This window comes from Solanum tuberosum, unplaced genomic scaffold (genome assembly GCF_000226075.1).
Source record: "Solanum tuberosum cultivar DM 1-3 516 R44 unplaced genomic scaffold, SolTub_3.0 scf00009, whole genome shotgun sequence".
NCBI lineage: Eukaryota > Viridiplantae > Streptophyta > Magnoliopsida > Solanales > Solanaceae > Solanum > Solanum tuberosum.
Genome location: NW_006238935.1, coordinates 2,388,606 through 2,410,258, shown reverse-complemented (window position 1 = coordinate 2,410,258; position 21,653 = coordinate 2,388,606). Strand labels below are relative to the sequence as shown.

Sequence of the window (21,653 nt, the reverse complement as noted above, 5' to 3'; positions counted from 1 at the left end):
CAAGTGAATTTGTGGAGAAATAATGGATAAACAAGAAATAGAGAGGAGAAACAAAATAGAAGAGAGAGAGAGAGTGGAGAAAGAGAAACGAAAAGTCAATTTTTTTTAATATGAAGCGTTGTTCGTCCCCAAGTGACTTTTATATAGATGACTGTGTTTTTCTTTTCTTTTTTAATTTTTTTTTTGGCAATATTATGTTGCAACACACACTACAACAAAAACAACTTTTAGCGGCAATAAATAAACACATTAATAAAGAGTGCTAAAGTCTTTACCGACATTAGTTAAGTGTCTTTAGATCCAATATCGCTAAATGCTTTAGGGATATATACAAAGAGTGCTAATTGCCGCTAAAAATACATATTTAGCGGCAATTAAGCTATTGCCATTAATTAATTGTCGCTAAAGATCATTTTTTATGTAGTGACATGTTAATTCAAAGTGACATATGTTGCCACAAATAACCTTTATGTTGGGGCACATGCAGATAATTGTGTGATTTTTTACAACAGAGGTTATACATGTTGCCACATATACCACATAGTTTCCTCGTTTCCTACATAAATAACATTTGTTCCAACAAAATAAATACAATATTAACCATTAATATATCAGCTAAAAGGAACACTTCACCAATTACTTTTTACAACTTATCAACAAAAAGTAATTCAAAATGATATACATATCCATCAAAACTAAATCTAATCAATAAAGGTGACCATAACATTTTCATTTGGAGATATGGAGTTTGATTTTTTAGGTCTAGGCCTATGTGGGTCTTCATTGTTATTAACATTGCCACTTTGAGCCTTTAAAATCCCATAATTCTATAGGAGTGAAGCATATCTCATGCGAAGGGATTGATAAATAATTTCAGAAGATGGTACTTGTAGTCCATCACTCAAAAAATCAGCGTATGCAGGAACAAAAACTCCACAGTCTCTACATGTGAAATATTCTTGGCTATATGACCATCAATATTATATGTCATTTCCTTAATAATATTAGTGATTTCTTTAACACGAGTAAGTACATAATCACGTTGTTGCTCACATCCTTTACATCGACAGAAGAACATTTGATGTTAGAAGAGGAAGCAACACCGATAAAAGATTGAGTTGTTGCCACATGTGAACCTTCTGGTGACAATTTGTCTACAAGGTAAACAAAAAGAGTTGAGAATTTACAACGGATTATAAAATAACAAGGGGTATCAATTTATACTTCTGTTGACACAAATGAACATTCTGTTGCAACAAATGAATCTTCTGTTGCCATAGATGAATTTTCTGTTTCAACATATCACTACTATGTTGCAACATACGACACTTCTTTCAACAAATGAAATATATGTTGGATAACTGAATATACTATATTTTTATAATCATATGAACAAAATGGTCACAAAAAGAACAAAAGCAACAAAAAATGACTTTCACTGAACGACAACAATACATATACATTTCTTAAAAATTAGGGTTTTTTTTGGGTTTGATGATTTTCTTTCATAAAAAAGAAATAATAGGTACTATTACATAATTATTCAATTTTGACATCTATAGAACGATTTCTTGTTTATTAACCCAAGAAACGAACTTAGTATCAAGAGTGTGTTGTTTGAAAATTATAAAATCTTTCAAAAATATGACTTACTCGTTTTAAGTCGAACACGACCTTCAATTCAAAAAGAGAGAGTAACGGCCGGAGATGAGGAGGAAGATAATGAGGAGAATGATAGTCAGATTTTTTAAGGAAGAAGAAGAAGAAGAGAAGAACGTTGGAGAGAAGAAGAAGGAGAAAATTCTATTTTCTTTTATTTTAAAAATAATAATAATTTGGATAGAATTAAAGTAGTTATAAAATGTAGTGTTTTTTTTTGTATTTCATAAAATATTAGAAAATTTTAAAAATATTAATTTAATCCCAGATTAACTTAATTACATTTTAAAATCGGTTTGACCCATTTATAGAGTAACTTTCACATATAGCAAACACAAAATTCATATTTGTATGCTATAGCAAAATTTGCATGATTGCGCTCCATAGCAAACATATATATATACAATTCGCTATACATATACAAAAAAAACAGTTGTATAATTCGCTATACATATACAAAGAAAGCAGTTGTATAATTCGCTATACATATACAAAAGAAAACAGTTGTATACAAAAGATCAATTGTATAATCTGTGTATGTATAAAACGAGAAAGAGAGAAAGACAAAAGAAAACTGAGCAGGAAAATATTTGTATTGTATAATTATAAGTGTATAGGATGAAGATAAATGTATTTGCATGTGTATATACAAATTTCTCTCGCTTTATACAAACAGAAGCGCAATTTATACATTTCGTTTCTGTTTGTATAAGCGAGAGAGGCAAGCGAGATTTGGGAGAGTGGCGAGCGAGATCTGGGAGAGGGGAACGAAAATATATGTATATATACAATTTCTCTCGCTTTATACAAACACAAATGCATTTTATACATTTGTGTTTAATTTGTATAAAAGCGAGAGAGGCGAGCGAGACTGCCACCAAACGAGAGTGGCAAGCAAGACTCTACCAGGGAGAGTGGCGAAAAATAGCAATAGTTTGCTATATGATATAATTAAATCAAAGTATATTTATAGCATTTAATTTGAATGAATAGTTTGCTATTATATATAATTTTCCGTAGTGTGGATAATTGTAATCCGCAAACAAGGCAGGGACAAATGGTGAGAAAGGAAAACAGGAGAGAAATTTGGCCCAAATAAATCGGTTGGCAGCGTCCTCATGTGGTGACGGCGGCGGCAACTGCGACTTTTTTAGATTTGATCGGAGACACATAGTTGTTATCTTCATCAATCTAAGTAGTAAGATAAAAATGCAAGGTAGTATCTATTCGAGGTGTTTTAGGGGTAGGGAGTTGTTGCTCCACAAAACACAAAAAATGATTTTGAATTACATCCCTTCTCGCCTTTTCCCTTCCCAACTACTAAAATCCCCAAGTTATCGAACTCATCTTTCAACCATTAAACGATACCCATGGGATTCTTCAAGAACCACTTCTACTGGTTTCAAACAAATCAAGGCATTCATTTCTGATTTCCCTGCTAAAAACCCTGTATGTGTGTCTTTTCATTTTTATTACTTTTTTTTTAAATTTTATTATTGTAAACCTCTCTTTGATTGACTATTTTTGGTTTAAAGGATGGGAAATCAAATGGGTATGCCATGTTTTCAACATCTTCAACTGATGATGCTGGCACAAAAAAGCCTCTCCTCAACAAGGAACAAACTCAGCCTGCAACGGAAGCCGATCAAATATCTAATGCCAGAATTATAAGCACTCTCGCAAAATACTTGTGGATGAAGGATAATTTTGAGTTCCGCTTTCGCGTCATTGCTGCCTTGAGTTTACTAGTTGGTGCAAAGGTATGAGAGTTGTTCTCTTCTAGTTGCTTTATTTATCTATTTACTCAAGTATGGTAGTACTTGAGTGCGGATAATTCATTGCTTCTCCCATCAGCATAGGGAGGGATCCTTTAACTCTGCCGCCCACGCTTAGGAAGACACTGGGACCCTGACCTCCAGTGTCACCAAGGCTTAGGCAGGTTCTGGGATTCGGACCTTGGGAACTTGCTTTAGTTCTTCAGGAGTTAGTTGCGTTATTAGTTTTTCTAAAGGAATGGGCATTATGTGGAGATTGTTGCCAAACGGGGGATGAATATTGATTTTTCTGCTGATTAATTATTGCAAAGCAGTGACCTTTTGTGCATTTCATGCAACAGGTTGTGAATGTTCAAGTACCATTCTTATTTAAGCTTGCTGTTGATTGGTTGTCAACAGCAACTGGCAATGCTAGCACGCTTGCAGAGTTTACTGCTGCAAACTCTACTGTTTTGGCTCTTTTTGTAAGTCCTGCTGCGGTCTTGATTGGGTATGGTATTGCACGATCAGGGGCATCCGCTTTCAATGGTACTTCACACCTATGAAGTAATTGCTTGTGCTTGTCTTGAGATTCAGAGTTACTAGTTTTTGTTCTTTCTATCATTAAAAGATATAATTTTCATGCGTCAATGGAAGATAGATATTTATTTCCTTTTCCTCATCAGCAAGTCCTTTACTGTTCTGTTCTCTTTTAATAATTCTAAATGCCTTCATCTTTCTTTTGTGTGCAGAATTGCGAACTGCAATTTTCTCAAAGGTCGCACTCCGCACTATTCGGTCAGTTTCACGGAAGGTACAGAGGAGTTTGGTTTGTTTGCCAGCCTATTTTCTTCTGTGTCTCCTTAGATTAGTTGTCACTGACAGGAACCACAACATTTCTAGATTTTCTTGAGTAACTTTCGTAATGATGACAGAATTCTGAGGGAATGGAGCATAAATTTGTGGGGGTATTGACCCGAGATCCAAACTTATTGTAGATGATGCGCTTATTGGGAGATAGAGTCTACATTCTTATCTTTGGACAGATGTGTGATGTACTAAGATGCTTACACTTCGTTGTCTGTGTCTACCATGGGCTCTTGTCAATGAAAAACTATCACAATAGTATCTCATGGATTTGTCCAAAGTTAGGCTCTTTTGTTCTCAATTCAAAGGTGAATATTGGTCTATGTCAGTCTGTTAGAGACCATCTTGGATGGTTGTGTTAAATTATGCAAGATGAATTGAGATGGGAAATTTACCCCTGAGCCTTTTCCCGTGTCTACAGCTTGAAAAATGTGGGCATTTCAAAGTGGGAAAGTGGACTTATGAAGACTTAAATCTCTTCTACTTGCGTAATAGATAAAGAAAAAAGGAGGAAGATTTTCATCTTTTTCGTGTGTAGTACTCTCCTCATCCTCCAATAGAAATTTCCTTTCTTCTCCTACTATGTTTTGAAATATTCTGGTTAAACCTAGAACTGAGCAGGTCTAGGGTCTCAGTCCCTGTATAGTGTATATCCCTTAGTGTTGTTCAATACACTGTTTCAAGTTGGTCGTCCTGGCTCGACTTGGGAAGATAATAAGGTGAATAACTGAACATACTTCAAATCACTGACCCACCATTGACCATGTTGTCATCCATTTTCATTGTTTGAACAGTGGGTCACAGTTTAAATGTCTCCTGTTTTAATTTCTCGTGGAAATACTGGTGACAATTGCAAAGTTTTCAAAAGATGAATTCAAATTTGGGGATCAAATGTTATCCATTGAAGTGCTCAAAGTAAGAAATTGATCTCCTTAGTTTGTTGTTGCTTCTTATGTGAGAATAGCAGTTTAGTTAGCAGAAGATTATAAGATGCAGTTGATGTGTTGAAGTGATAAATTTGCTTGTATGCACATTTGCCACTCTTTCCATTTAGGGTGTAGCTTCGATAACAAAGTTGAATAGACTCTTCAAGTCTCCATTGGTTGCTGGACACTACTGCTTTGAAAAAATATTCTGCATGTGTCCATTAGTCCTTGTGCGAACTCCAGAGTGAGTTTAACTACTATATTAAAAAAATGGTGTCCTTTGATGAGTGATCATCTAGTATGTTAGCTAAATATTATCCCCGTGTTCCATCTGACATCAGTTAATGTTGATAGTTTTACATTTTCAATTGCATTTATGCTTTGCACGAGTCTTGATCGTGTCATATCTTTTTACTTTACTTAAATCTTTTGTTTTAATGTGCTGATGTACATAACAGGCTCTAATGTATGCAGGTCTTTTCGCACTTGCATGAACTCGACCTGCAATATCACCTTAGGTATTTCTTGACACACTTTCTTCTTAACCTGATGACTATGCATATTCTATTCTAAAGAATTGCAGCTAATTATGTGCTTTTATTAATGCATTGCCTCAGAAATAGCATTTGCCGCATCTTTCTTCTCTCTCTCCTTTTCCTTCCCCATTCTCTCATGTGTCTCGTCTTTAAATTGGAGGAACAGCTGAATTGTTGGACCTCGAAAGTGATTAAAAGCTATCATACAATATCTCTCTTGTTTCTAGGAGAAAGATCCCCTCATTTCTGTCTTCCGGTGCTGCAAAAAGGTTAACACCAGCCTGGACTGTTTATGTACACACCAGTGTTGTGAAAGGCAATTGCCTCGTCACCAATGGCGAGAGGCGAGGTGACCCTTCATCGCCTATTAGCTTTGTGGCGCTGCCATCTTCAAAAGGCAACAAAGGCGTCGCCTTTTGTATTTTCGTAAAAAAAGGTGACCAATTTAAGGTTTTAAAAGTTAAATGGTGATTTTAGGGTTTTCTTTCCAAATTTACAAAATTGTATTCCTAGACTGTGACTGAAACCAGTCGACTAAGCTAGACTTCTCCAGCGACCAGCCATACTTTTCCGGTGACTCCAAAGTCCAACCAATACGTATTTCTTCTTTTCTTCTTCTAATTTCTTCTTCTTTTCAGATTTCTTCTTCCTCTGTTTCTTTTTCCTTATTTTTTGAGAAAAGGGTAACTTTATATTCACACCAAACAATTCATCATCCAAAAATGATGAATTGGAAACTTACATCACCCAAGAGGGTGTTTTTTTTTTTTTGAGAAGGTAACGTTGTGTATATTCATTGAGCCAGTGCATGGGTTGCACTAAACCATATTTACAGCTTGTCAAAAAGTAAGAAAACCGAATCTGAATCCTAACAGGAACCTACGATATCTATAATGGATTCAGTGTCCTCTACACCCAAGAGGGTATTTTTACAAGTTTCCTATATAAAATCAACTAAATCTTCTAGCTCCCCTACCTGAAGAACCAAAGCAAGGCTCTAAAGCTGAAATGGTTGTGGAGATATGCTCATGAACCACACTCAATGTGGAGCAAGGTGATTAAACTGAAGTACGGAGAGATGGATTCATGGGTCACCAAGGAAGCAACCAATCCCTATGGTGTTACTGTTTGGAGATCAATTAGGAACTGGTGGCCTTTCCTAAGGAATCATACTACTATAACAGTACACAATGGTGTCAGGACACAATTCTGGAAAGATAGATGGCTTGGTAATCAAAATTTGTCAGAGATCTTCCCTGACATCTTTGACTTAGCACTACATAAAGACAGAACAGTGACTGAAATGTGGTCTCCCCAAGGTTGGGATCTATCTCAGAAGGAATTTAAATGACTGGGATGTTTGTAGATTAGTTGAATTCTTTAAAAGGTTGGAATCATTTCAAGGTTTGAAGGAAGGGGAGGACTGCCTTTGGTGGACAGAGCACAACAAAGGAAGAGACAAAGTGAGCTCAGGTTACAAGGTCATGAAAAGGGCTCCTCTAACCCTCAATTGGCCTTGGAGACAATTCTGGAAAACCAAAATTCCACTCAAGGTGGCATGCTTCACTTGGCTGCTAGTAAAGGAGGCAGTACTAACACATGAGAATCTGAGGAAACGAAACAACATTCTGGTGACACATTGTTGTTTATGTGGGGAGGCAGCTGAGACAGTTAGGCATTTGTTCTTACATTGCAAAATCACTGATCAATTGTGGAAGATTTTCATCAATCTCAGAGGCATTCAATGGACAATGCCTAGCAAGATTGTTGACACTCTCTCAAGTTGGGAGGAAGCAGGAATTGAGGCAAAGAACATAAGTTATTGGAGGACAATTCCAGCATGCATCTGGTGGACCATTTGGAGAGAAAGGAATGCTAGAAGCTTTGAGGATAGAAGCAGATCCCTACAAATGATCAAAACAGATTGTATTCTGTTATTATGTTTTTGGTGTACAAAGAGTTACCCTGTAGATGCAGAAGCAATCCTAGAAGTATTAGAATCATGCTAGGCTTGCTGTTTTTGTTCCTAGATTTTCATACGTTTTTGTAAAGGGGCTTTCAGTACTACATAAGTACTGGTTTATAATACAAATTGTTACCTTCTCAAAAATAAAATAAAATACAGAAGGCTTATACAATTCGTTCTAATCTTCTGTAAGTAACTGTTGTGACCATCAAAACACCTTGAATTTCTTTCTTTCCATAAGGTCCACCATATACTTGCTGGGATAATTCTCCACCAGTGCTCCTTTCTTCCTCTGTTCCCAATACCTTCCCATCTGCTTAGGAGTTCCAATGTTGTCTTAAGCATCACCCAATTAACTCCTAGCAGACACAAAAACATGTTCCATAAACTCATAGCTGCCTTACAATGCATGAATAAATGAACATTGGCCTCTGCATCCTGCTCACACAATGCGCATCTTGAGCAGATCTGCCAGCCCCTTTTCTGGAGTGCCTCATGGGTTAGGCAAGCCCTTTTGCATACCAACCAAGTAAAACAAGCTACCTTTGGAGGACATTTTGATACCAACCCACCTCTGAAGATGTACTTTAGATGAAAATATCAACAAAAGAATAAAGAGTTGAATTCTTGACTAACAACTGCTACAACAGTTGTCTAGCAGTTATTATTCCTAGTATGTAGTTTATAGTGTCAGTCTTATCCTTTTATGTTCTCTATATATATATGTAATCATGATTAGTTATTGGTATTATGTAATTAAGAATCAAAACTACTATTTTCTGGAGTCTTGTCCTCTCCATACAGGCAACTTTATCTGTATAATTGTGTTTAAGATACTTGCACAAACTATTTTCAGTAAATCTACTTGCTTTGTTCTATTTTGTCGGTTCTCTACTTCTGGTTACTATCACATTTGGTCTTCCACACTAGCTTCCAAGGCCATATGTCTAGCATTGTCTGTAGTGTGTTGAGTTCCCAGTAGCAAGATTTCTCTATAAACACTCCTTTTTTTTGATAAGATAAGTGGTATTAATAACAACATCAGGAAGATGCAAAATTTACAAGGTATGGCATTTGAGCTTACAAAAAAATCTCTGGCTAACTATACAAACTATCTAAGCCAGAGCTAATGAGTTAGTAAAATCCTGAAGTTGTTTTGCACTAACAGCAGGATACAAGTTGGTCCAACTAACAAATTTTCAGTGCACCTAGTCTTCAAAATGCCTAAAGCAGTTGACTCTCCATCAAAAACATCTCTTGTACCTCTCTAACCAAATACACCAAAAAATACAAGCAGGTATCATAATGTGTATCCTTTAATGTGTAGTTTCCATCTAGGTTTGTCAGACCACATGGATAAAGTAGGGTGTGAGTTAAGTCTTTCCAGCCGACTGGCCACTTCCCCAATTTCCCAATCATTCAGAGCTCTTCTAAATACTAGGTCCCATCCTTGTTGGCTCCAAACGTGGGATACTCTGGCATTCTTCTGTGAACTTAAAGTGTAAAGGTGTGGGAAGGAGTTTCTAAGACTGTTTTCTCCAATCCACACCTCATTCCAGAAATCAGTTCTTAAGCCATTTCCGACGGTGATAGAGACATTATTGCTGAAATGGGATCATAATCTTCTTATGGTTTTCTAGTCACTACACCCAAAGGTACCCACGACGTCCTCAGTTGTCCATTGAGTGAGTAAACCATACTTCCATTCTATAAATCTTCTCCAGAGAGCCCCTTCTTCTGCGCAAAATTTCCAGAGCCATTTTTGCAGTAGTGAAGTATTCTGTTTGTTGAGGTTCTTCAGACTGAGACCCCCCTGCTGATTACCGAGGGTTAGCACATCCCACTTCACTAGATTATAACCTCTCTTTTCCTTATTTCCTTGCTATAAAAAGGATCTCCTTGCCCTGTTGAGTTTCTTTACAATCCTTTTGGGTATAGGAAAGACTCATCATGTAAGTTGGAAGACCATCAAGTACTGACTTGATAAGGGTCAATCTGTGGCCTAGTGAAAGGTATTGACTTTTCCACCTAAACAATTTCTTGTTGCACCTTTCTATCACCCCACTCCACACCTCTAATGCCTTATTTTTTTCCACTTCTTCTTCAGAGTTACATCTACCACTGTTTTGACTTTTGTTTTAATTTTTCTCATTCAAGTTCTAGATTTTAAGGGGTCGTTTGGTTTGAATACAAGTTATGCTGGGATAAATTATGTTGGGATAAGTTATGCTGGGATTAGTTATGATGGGATTAGTTTTTATTGCTTGTTTGGTTTGTCATATTCAAACTTATATTCATTGCATAATTTCTAAGAATAAGTTGTTTGTTTACGATAATACCCTCCACCTTATTTATTTATTTATTACATTTACTTTGCAAGCTTTAATTAGTTATTCTTTTTTAAAAAAATAAAATTTCCATCTTATTTAGCTTATATATTTTGTGTGTTCATTTCCATGATTGTACTGTGTGTTTTTAAAATTAATTTTTCATCTTATTTAACTTAAAAATAAAACTTCCATCTTATTTAGATCAAAAATAAAATTTTCATCTTATTTTTTTTTTTTTGATAACCAAAAAATAAAATTTTCATCTTATTTAGCTTTAAAATAAAACTTTCATCGTATTTAGTTTAAAACCAAACATTCATCTTATTTAGCTTAAAACTAAAACTTTTCAATTTAAATTTATTAAAGTAATAGAAATTTTATCATTAAAGTTATCTACATTATAATTGATATATAAAATATAATTTTTAAGTGACTAGTAAACTATTTAATTAAAAATATGCAATTTAGTAGTGGAGTGAACATTTTAAGAGAAATCAAAATAAAAATAAACATAAGAATTAGGCAAATAAATTCAACTTGTAATATATTCATATATAAAAATTGTATTTATAAAATATAATTTTTTAATGGCAAAATATATTATCATAAGAACAACTAATAATTAAGGTTGTGAATGTTATTATTATAAATGTTGTGAAAAATTATGTTAATATACATGAAAGTAAAGTGGTGTAAAAAAGAGAGTTTAAGGGGGGCTATTTTTGTTATTTTACCTACTTTATCCCAAGATAAGTTATCTTGGAATTACTATTCCACCCCCATGTAAGGATAACTTATCCCAGGACTAATTGTCAATCCTGGGATAAGTTATCTCAACTTTTGCAACCAAACAACGGATTAAAGGCCGCTTAAAAGTTATCCCAGGCTTAAGTTCTTTTATCCATCACACCAAACGACCCCTAAGTATTTACTATCTATTTTCAGTTTTTGAATTGAAATATTTGCTAATAGGTTATTGCTATTGAGATTTTGATTATTTATATATGCAATTAAATATTTTATTTTTTGGTATTAATTGATGCCACACTGAAAAAAGGCGAGTGCCTCGCCGCTCGCGTGGCCTTGTGGCGAGGTAGACCCTTGTCATCTTTTATCGCCTTTCGCGTCCAAAACATTGGTATACACTTCGACTCTATCTTTTAGAAGTAGGAATAATCGTGTAGTTCTTTTTTTATGTGAGGTATGTTGCGGCTGCAGAAACCTAGTTACCCAGAATATTATACCAAAGCAAATGCATCTACACTTCATACAAGATTTTAACTTTCCATTGTAGAAACATGGTGCTAATGATTGAATAGAAGGCCTAAAACTGTGCCTGTTGCCATATCACATTCTAGCTTCAAAGAGAACAAAGTGTTCAAAAAAAGAAGCAAAGATATCATGACATAAATGTAATTTGCTGCTCTACCAGCATTGAAAACAATATATTCTGAAGGCTATGCTTTAAAAGAATCCACTCTTATAATGACTTACACTAAGTACCTACTTCCTTGAAAATTCACACTTTGTTCAATATTGAAGTCTGAGTGGATAACTAATGCAATCAGCCTCATCAGTCGAATAGTCTGTTTCCTTCAAAGACCTAGTTAAATAAGGCATACCTGTTGGGTTATTATCCTGTGAACTTGGTTCTGTTTAGTTCTATGTTAAGTTTCATCTATTTGTGGCTTTGTTCTATATTGACTTAGTCTTTCCTGACGCCAAGGTCCTTGGTGAATGGGTACCATGTCACCATAATAAGATGCTTAGGACAGTTACTGTCTATATCTTATATCTTCTTAAAAATATCCGAGTGTTTAAATTTTATTCCATCTGTTTTGCTCTTGTGAAGGTGATTTGTTGAATGTGATAGATTTGTTTTTATATTCTTCTTGCATTTTGCAGTCGAGAAACAGGTGGTCTTAATCGGGTCATTGACCGTGGTAGCCGAGCTATCAATTTTATTCTTTCGTCAATGGTTTTCAATGTTTTCCCCACGATATTGGAGGTATATAAATTCATTTATTCCATCATTCAAAAGGCAGCATTTTTGATTAAAAATTCCTAAATTTGTCATGTTGCTTTAAGTATTACTCCAACTGTATTAACATGAACCTTTTCAGATATCAATGGTATCAGGTATACTTGCATACAAGTTTGGAGCTTCCTTTGCATGGATCACATCACTGTCAGTGGCTGCATATATTGCTTTTACCTTAAGTATTACCCAGGTTATCTACGAACTAAACCCATCAAGTATTTGGAAAGGTCTTCTATTTTTGGATTTCATGCCCCTTTCCATCTTTTAGTTATTCATTGGTCATACTAGTGGCAGCTAGGTGATAGCTGATATATCAGTAACTTTTAGTGAGTCTGGCTTCTAGTATCTTTTGTCCAAAACTTCCTGTTCATTTTGTATCTTACAGTGGCGAACTAAGTTTAGGAAGGAGATGAATAAAGCTGATAATGATGCAAGCACACGAGCAATAGATTCTCTTATCAACTATGAGGTAAGCTTGTGTTTCTATGTACCATGATTAGCTTATTTTATCCATTTTCTGATGTGCAATACACTTGATTGTGTTGGCAATTTTCATTTTCTTCAGACTGTGAAGTACTTTAACAATGAGGTGTATGAAACCGAGAAGTACGATCACTTTTTAAAGAGTAAGTTGTATTGCCTTATGGCTTTTCCCTATCATATATTAAGGTCTTCTGCACTCTTAAGTTATTTTATTATGTTTTGTATATGTTGGGTGAATCAGATTGCATCAACTGTGCTAACATTTATGATTTAACACAGTTTTTGGCAATTAGTTTAAGTCCAAATTTCAGGTAAAGTACAGGAGAAGTTCAACCTTATAATGGTTTAAGTTACTTGATAAAGAAAAACATAAATCATTGAAATTTATTCTGTTTCACAGAATGGTGATACCATGTCTACATGGCTTCCCTTCAACAAAACATGGGTTGGCTTCACCTTATCAGAAAAATAGAAACATGGGTTTGCTTCACTGTAAGTGTACACTTTGCTATGGAATCTAGTGATGAGGCAAAACAGAAGAATATGTTCTTTCTCCCTTGTGGTTTTAAAACTATTATATACTAGTGTACTAAAGGAACTCATCATATATTTTCTGAGCAATATGCGCATTATTGGATGGTCAGTTAAGTTGAGTGATAGAGGTTACTTGTGGAGATGTTTGCTTACTTGCGCGATTTGGAATGAACTCATTATATTCCTTTAGAGCAATAGGAACATGACTAGGTGGTGGAACATGCAAAATATATAACTTATGTCACGAGTGTATCCAAGCTTATGACAATAACTACACTTGGGTCTAGGTTTCCCAAAACTACCTCCTTGCCGATTCTCCATAGATTGATATGTTAGTTTTTCTATGATTTGAGATGCGAGAACAAAGGAGACAATGGTCGGTGATAAAACTACTGTGACTGGGCAGTGCCGCACGACGAAGTAGACGAGAGAATAATTCATTAATTGTAGGAACGGTAGGACTAGCTAAAATCTAAACGCACTGAATGATGGTAAGTAGGAAGACCAACAAGTGTAAGAACTAGAAATAGCGTCTGCCAGTGCTCTTTCTGCTTTTCCACGTTTGCAGTACAACGTTTCAAATTCGTTCCTGGCTGTGTCTACCTGTCCCAAGTAAGTAGACATATTGAATTCTTGTTTCTTTAAGTTGATCATCCAAGATATCATATCATAGAATCGAGATATGTCATTAGTGAATAAAGCATGGGCCTTTTCCCAAACTGAATAACATGTTTGGAATGGGAGAAAAAAGGGCATCAACTTGGAATCAATAGATTGCCATAAGAGACTACATAATTAAGCATCAACCTTCTCCCATTATGCTTTGGCTTTTGCATCTTCTTCATTAGCCTTTGCCTTCATTTACTACACAAACCTGTTCTTTACTTGTTTCTTTAAGTTGGTCATCCAATATATCATATCATAAAATCGAGATATGTCATTAGTGAATAAAGCATGGGCCTTTTCCCAAACTGAATAACATGTTTGGAATGGGAGAAAAAAGGGCATCAACTTGGAATCAATAGATTGCCATAAGAGACTACATAATTAAGCATCAACCTTCTCCCATTATGCTTTGGCTTTTGCATCTTCTTCATTAGCCTTTGCCTTCATTTACTACACAAACCTGTTCTTTACTTGTTTCTTTAAGTTGGTCATCCAATATATCATATCATAAAATCGAGATATGTCATTAGTGAATAAAGCATGGGCCTTTTCCCAAACTGAATAACATGTTTGGAATGGGAGAAAAAAGGGCATCAACTTGGAATCAATAGATTGCCATAAGAGACTACATAATTAAGCATCAACCTTCTCCCATTATGCTTTGGCTTTTGCATCTTCTTCATTAGCCTTTGCCTTCATTTACTACACAAACCTGTTCTTTACTTGTTTCTTTAAGTTGGTCATCCAATATATCATATCATAGAATCGAGATATGTCATTAGTGAATAAAGCATGGGCCTTTTCCCAAACTGAATAACATGTTTGGAATGGGAGAAAAAAGGGCATCAACTTGGAATCAATAGATTGCCATAAGAGACTACATAATTAAGCATCAACCTTCTCCCATTATGCTTTGGCTTTTGCATCTTCTTCATTAGCCTTTGCCTTCATTTACTACACAAACCTGTTCTTTACTTGTTTCTTTAAGTTGGTCATCCAATATATCATATCATAAAATCGAGATATGTCATTAGTGAATAAAGCATGAGCCTTTTCCCAAACTGAGTAACATGTTTGGAATGGGCGAAAAAAGGGCATCAACTTGGAATCAATAGATTGCCATAAGAGACTACATAATTAAGCATCAACCTTCTCCCATTATGCTTTGGCTTTTGCATCTCCCTCATTAGTCTTTGCCTTCATCTACTACACAAACATGTTCTTTTAAGTGGTCTAGGACATTTTGACCCTTGCACCACAACTCAACTGAGGAAGGTCAAGCTAAATAGTTTTGAGTTTCCCATTAATGGTTCTGGAGTGATCATAGGACTTGAACTTCCAATTCTTGTATATCAATCCCGAAAGACATCTTGTGAGATCAGAAAGCCAAAAATTTGGAAATATGTTGCCAATTTTTTACCAGAATCTTATAAAAAAGGTAGTGGTTGCCAAAAAATTAAATCTGATCGCCAAAAATTAGTTGGAATCAGAAAATAATTATATGGGCAACCTCGGAATGAAGAGGCGATCCTATTGGAATATAACACTTTCGGATGATAGCTGGAACAGAGCTCACGTGCCAGCGCGTGGTCAGATCTTGCCGGAAAAGTCACACGTTAGGTTTTTGTTGCCGGAGAGTGGGGGACCCATGGTGGTGTTGGTTTTCTCACAGCATTGATAAAAACAGATGATGATGCAAATCAGTCCCAACAGTCGCCAGAAATTGATGCATGGTGACTTGTTTGACTGAGTTTTCTTCCCCGTGTTTCTCACCAGTGCTCTGATACCATGTGAAATATATTGGAGAAGAATATTATTGAATTGTGTATTTACATTATTATACAAAGACTCTATTTATAGACACTATTATACAATCCTTTATAAAAAAATAATACAATTCTTTATCAAGTAGGATTCTATATACTATTCCTATCATAAGTAGGATTGTATATACTATTCTTCTTCCTATCTTATTCTAACACTACCAAAACACCATCAAACATCAAATCTATCTCTGGAAAATCAGCCATGAACCCCCGTCATCTTCACAGTCCATCCAATTCTATGACAGCTGAAAACAAACCTAGTTCCGTCGAAACCATTTCTCTGACCAATTCATCTTTTTCTATGATACCCTGAGATTACACTCCCTCCAGCATATTTAAAAACCATAGCCTCCCTCGAAAATTAGTTTATCCGGTTGAAATTGTGTTTGATTCGCCCGTTGAAACTCCAGTTTGAGGTGACGGTGAGGTTCCAAGCAGCACCGCTGTCAAATTTTCTAGAATTTTCTCACTGTATTCTTATTGAAAGGGCCAATTTTCTTATTCTAGCTTGTGATGGGGTATGTATCCCGCTTGCAGTCTTCGAAGTGGCGAGATTTTAGTGCGAAAGGTTTGTATAGAATTTAGGAAGACACGCCTTCTGTGATATTTATTATAGTGTATATTTAATAATTAAATTATTGTGTGAAAGTTCTCAAGAACCTGGAAAAAATAGATACCTGATCATTGAAGCATGCCACATCACCGGGTTGAGGATCCTCAATTATATAGATATATATAATTAAATAATTATGTGAAAGTTTCCAAGAACCTGGAAAAAAATAGATAACTGATCATTGAACACACAGTAAGGATGGGATCTTCACAGTTGGTAGGGCATATAAAAAGGAGTGCAACTCGCAAAGTAGCAGATACCAGAGTTAATGGAAAAATATCTGGAGGACTGCAGCACCAACAAAAGTTAAATGCTTTACTTGGCTGGTCATTAGAAAGGCATGCTTGACACATGAAGTCTTGAGGAAGAAAAGAAAGATCATACTTCCGTGGTGCTCTTTATGTGGAAAGACGGGGGAAACTAACAGTCACCTATTCTTACATTGTACTTTCACAGCACAAATATGGTCCATGTTTCTCAACTATTTAGAAGTGAAATGGACTATGCCCGAACATACAGCTGATTTACTTAGTTGTTGGATCAGGAGAGGAGGTAGCAAGAGACAGAAGACCTGGTGGAATTTGATTCCACATTGCATTTGGTGGACAGTGTGGAAGGAGAGGAATAGTAGGAATTTTGAAGATATATCCAATTCCATTCACAAGGTTAAATGGAATTGCATTGTATCTCTATATTTTTGGTGTAAAGAGATAGGATTAGAGGATTCAGATCAACTTTTAGAACTCTTAGGATCCTTGTAAGTATTATGCTTTTTGTTCTTTTCTGAATTTTTTAAAGGTCCCCAACATATCCTTAATGCTGAAGAATACAATGTTTACCAATTCTCAAAAAAAAAAAAAGCATGCCACATCACCGGGTTGAGGATCCTCAATTATATAGATATATAGATATAGATTCATTGGCTTATGATATACAAAACTTTGACTGTTACGTTGTTCCTCATTTTCTTTTATTGGAATAAGCAATCATGATATTATGGTGTTGTCTCCAGGATATGAAGATGCTGCCTTAAAGACACAACGTAGTCTTGCAATCTTAAACTTTGGGCAAAGTGCAATATTCAGTATAGCTCTCTCAGCTGCTATGGTTTTATGTTCTAATGGGATTATGAATGGTGTCATGACTGTTGGTGACTTGGTAGAACTTTTTCTCTAATTACCTTAGCCGAGTGATTATTTTTTCTGCAGTGCTAGCACTCTAATAAGAAATATTACTATTTTTGATAGGTCATGGTAAACGGGTTGCTGTTCCAGCTATCGCTTCCGCTGAATTTCCTTGGTAGCGTATATCGTGAGACTATCCAAAGTCTAGTGGACATGAAATCAATGTTTCAGTTACTAGAGGTATCAGCCAGTTCCTTGATATCATTGTTGTTTTGTTTTATTTGCTAAATACATTTGTGCTATCTAAATAATTATAGAGGGAACAGTTAGGCACATGACATCGAATTTTGGAGCAGAAACATAATATGCAGACGTAAGATTTCTGGTATCAGATGATGCCTCTCGTATCTTGCTTCCTGAGTTCATAATAAGATATTGTACCTCCTATTGTGTCTCTAGGGGACTGTCTGCTTTATTTCTGCAGCTTAAAAGAATTGGATATACAAGCATTATTACATTTTTTACCCAGTCAGGATAGGATATAAGTGATGATAAAGTTGGCTCTTTAATGGAATAGACACCTCTTTCATTCTCGTCTGCTGTGGTACGAAGCACTATCTTCTCTTTATTTGGTCCACTCTTGCTGTTATACATTTCATTGCCCATCTCGTAGATGCTCAGACCGTGAGACTGTTTCCAAATGTTACTGGACCACCTTCTGATCTCTGCAAGAGTAAGGGGTACATTTACTCTGTTCTCGAATTTCCCCACCAAACTTCTTTTCAATACTTCATTTTGCAAGAATGAGTCATCATTATTGCATATTCTACCCCCCTCTTTCATAAACGTACTGGCCACATCTACATCATTTATTCCACCCCCGGAATTCTTCAACATAGAATCTGCATTTATGAAACTTTTATCCCTGCTGGACCATTTACTGCTCCTAAGAGCTTCAGAATAAGGAATATTTTTGTCAGTCAACCTATGCTCCATTGTGGGTAGCTCATTCTTTTGGGATTTAATGAACCTATCCACCTTTTCTGCTACAAAGGTCCATCCTGAGTTGAGTGTTAGCTCTGGGATAATCAACACCGATCTCCTCTTGCCTTTCAAATTGATAATGCTGATGTATCTGCCATACTTGTTGAGATTTCTTGCGCAAAAGGTTTCAGAGAAATCTTCTCTCATTTTCCATCTTCTCACTGAGTTTCCTTTAGACAAGGAGGCTTCCTTCAGTCTTTGGAGTATCCACATCATAGTTTTCTTGGTAAAATGAGTCGTGGTTCTGCTTCTCTCAGTCCAGTCATACCAATCCCCAGCAGTCCCTGAGAGTCTTGCAAGATCATAAGACTTGAAGCCCACAGCAAAATGAATGGTGTTTTCCATCAGAAAATATAGGAAATGGGTATCTATAGAAAGGGGAATGAGTGGGAGGAAGAGAGAAGAAAGAGGGGTTGATTCCGGTGATCCTTCCGATCACCGGAGGGGGAAGGAAGTTTCAGATAAAGACCCAGGTCATTACCTCAATGACTGTGCCTCGGAGAAACAAGTTTTACTTTCCCTCTCTTACTTTGGCCAGGTTGTTGACTGGACCGGAATTACCGGGATGGAAACTTGGTTCCGTCCCGTCCCACTAAATTACGGGGATAGAACCGGGACGGACCAGAATGGAACGGGATGGGATAAACGGGACGGCACATATAGCTATTTCAAAAAATAATAATTTGTTTTTGAGTTATTTTGAATTACGAAAATATGAATGTTATTTTTTTATTTTTCTAAGTTTAATAGTTATAAAGTATTTAAGTTTTGAAATTTATAATGATTGTTTGTAATTTTACTTAAGTTTATTTTAAAGATATATTATTTTAATTTTTTCTTATAAGTTTGTAAGTTAAGTTTAATAAAGTTAATTTTTTTTTTAAGTTTTTGAGTTTATGTTATAAGTTTTCAAGATTTGAATCTTTTGAAGTTTATAAGTTATATGTTATAAGTTATAACTTATAACTTGTAATTTAAGTAACTTAAATTTGTAATTTGTTAAATTTATAAATTTTAAAGTTTTTAGGTTTATACTATTTGAAGGTGATGAATTAAGTTTGTAATTTTAAAAAATTAAATAAACAAAAAAGAAATGCTAATAAAAGTATAAAACAATGACAAAAATTAAAAAAACCAATCCAATTTATTCAAATTTGTATTACAATTACAATTTTCTTAAAAAAGATTTCACGGACCGGAATCGGGATGAACCGGTACCGGTATACCGGTACCAAATCATGATACTGTCCCGTTCCGAGTACCGGTTGAATGTATCCCATTCCGTCCCGAATACTACCGGACCGGAACGGTACCGGTATAACCCGTTCCGGTGCCCAGTCTTAGTTCGTACATGGCCTCCGTGGGTCCAACTGAAATTTCTTAAAATATCTCTAAGTCTGAGACTCACCTACGAGACCTATCTATGACTCGTACATTGGATGACGGACCGTCGTGGTGAACCGTATAAAAGTACTGGGACTTGACACTTTCTGAAAAGTTAATCTTGCCAACCATGGTTCCACCTACGGTCCGTGGTCCAACCTATGAACCGTCGGTGGTTCGTCCGTGCTGGCACCAGATTTGGAAACCTGAAATTTTCCTCCTTTTTGAATTCGAGATGTTACACTAATCTAATTTCCTTACATCTTCTGTTATCCTAAATAAAGTTATCTTCCCCAAACTGAATTAGGTTGCATACTACTGATTGAAGTGATAAAAATGAGGTCATATTCTGAGGGGATTACTATGTTGTGAATCATGTGATGTGCCCACTTGCGATATATTAGAATTATTTTCAGTTCCTTTTTAGGAAGCAATGTGTGGTCACTGGTCAAAGGTAAATGATTAACTAATGCCCTTCTTTTGTGTTGTGCATTATCCTGTTCAGTTTTCTTTTTAACAAATCAAGAGAAATTTCATTCATGTGCACCAATATGATGCCACAGGCTCCACATTACAAGTATTAAACGTTTAGTTTCCAAACATCAAGCCGTGTAACTCTTTATCCGTTACAGCCTTTATATCACTCTGGTAGTAGACCTTCATGATACAGAAATGGTGATTTGGCTACAAACATATTTTCTCAACCTGCCATGGCATGTCCTTGCAAAATTGAACTGTCATTATTCATGTCACAAACAATAAAATGAATGATCACCAGAAATACATCTGACACTTATTGAGGAACCATTTTTTGTGATATAGAATTAATTCATGTATATGATAGTGATACATTACGTGCATGCTTTGGACCATTTGGTTGGAAAGGAATAAGAGATGTTTTGAGAATGATAGAGTAATATAGCTTTTCTATAGAGTAGATGTATTCAAATTTGTACTTTTGTTGTAAGGGAAACATATTTCAAAACTTAGATCAGCTGGTGGATTTCATAGGTTTTTTGGTTCTGTAATTGTCACAGCTTTGCTGTAACCTGTGTTTCTTCGAGTACCTCCTTGGTGCTACTTTAATGAAGTCTATTTACCTTATCAAAAATAAATAAATCACGTGCATGTTCTTCATGTCTTGTGCATATATATATATATATATATATATATAAAATGTTTTGAGCAGATCTCTGACTAACATACACAGGAAAAAGCTCAAATCAGAGATGCTGCTGATGCAAAATCTCTTAATTTAAGTGGGGGTAGCATTCAATTTGAGAATGTTCACTTCAGGTGCATTTCTAATTCTTTGTTCTTTTTATATTTTTTGGATGAATTATGATGTATTAGAATAGTATAGTTTTCCTTAAAGTGCGTGTTTTCACTCAGTCATCAATTTGTACAAATTCTATGTAAGATAGGTAGACATGCATTAGCAAACATTCTGGTTGGTGATCTATGATGTACTCTGACAAGGTATAATCCGCGAAGAAAATTGAATGTTCAATCCTAGTGTGGGTTAGACTGGTGACTTAGTTGAACTATGAGTCGTTTCATCAATTTGGCCTACAATGATACTATCACATGTTGTTTTGAGAATTCTTGCTTGTTGATAACTGCAATTTGTAATTGAGGTTACTTGTGATTGGATTTATTCTTAATCATCATATTTGTGAGAAATATAGGAAAAGAATATTATTGAATTGTTGTTGTTTACATTATTACATTGAGACCCTATTTATAGACCCTAGAATACAATCCTTTACCAAGTAGGATACTATTTAGTATTCCTATTTCTATTTCTATTACTATTCCTTTTCTAATAGAATTGTATATACCTATTTCTATTCTAATAGGATTGTATAAACCTATTCCTATTCTAATAGGATTGTATAAAC

At 35.4% G+C, this 21,653-nt stretch overlaps 1 protein-coding gene across 1 annotated transcript in view; it reads left to right on the top strand.

The window, feature by feature from the left end:
- Window positions 1–2,694: 2,694 nt before the first annotated feature.
- LOC102584121 (ABC transporter B family member 25, mitochondrial) overlaps window positions 2,695–21,653 on the top strand; it is a 27,523-nt gene continuing 8,564 nt past the window's right edge. The window contains exons 1-12 of the mRNA XM_006339319.2: window positions 2,695–3,108; window positions 3,195–3,419; window positions 3,776–3,962; window positions 4,166–4,227; window positions 5,681–5,724; window positions 11,944–12,046; window positions 12,162–12,269; window positions 12,465–12,548; window positions 12,645–12,705; window positions 17,214–17,359; window positions 17,449–17,565; window positions 20,963–21,048. Of these exons, the coding sequence (XP_006339381.1) occupies window positions 2,869–3,108; window positions 3,195–3,419; window positions 3,776–3,962; window positions 4,166–4,227; window positions 5,681–5,724; window positions 11,944–12,046; window positions 12,162–12,269; window positions 12,465–12,548; window positions 12,645–12,705; window positions 17,214–17,359; window positions 17,449–17,565; window positions 20,963–21,048 (1,463 nt within the window). The 5' untranslated portion in view covers window positions 2,695–2,868. The remainder of the gene's footprint in view (window positions 3,109–3,194; window positions 3,420–3,775; window positions 3,963–4,165; window positions 4,228–5,680; window positions 5,725–11,943; window positions 12,047–12,161; window positions 12,270–12,464; window positions 12,549–12,644; window positions 12,706–17,213; window positions 17,360–17,448; window positions 17,566–20,962; window positions 21,049–21,653) is intronic.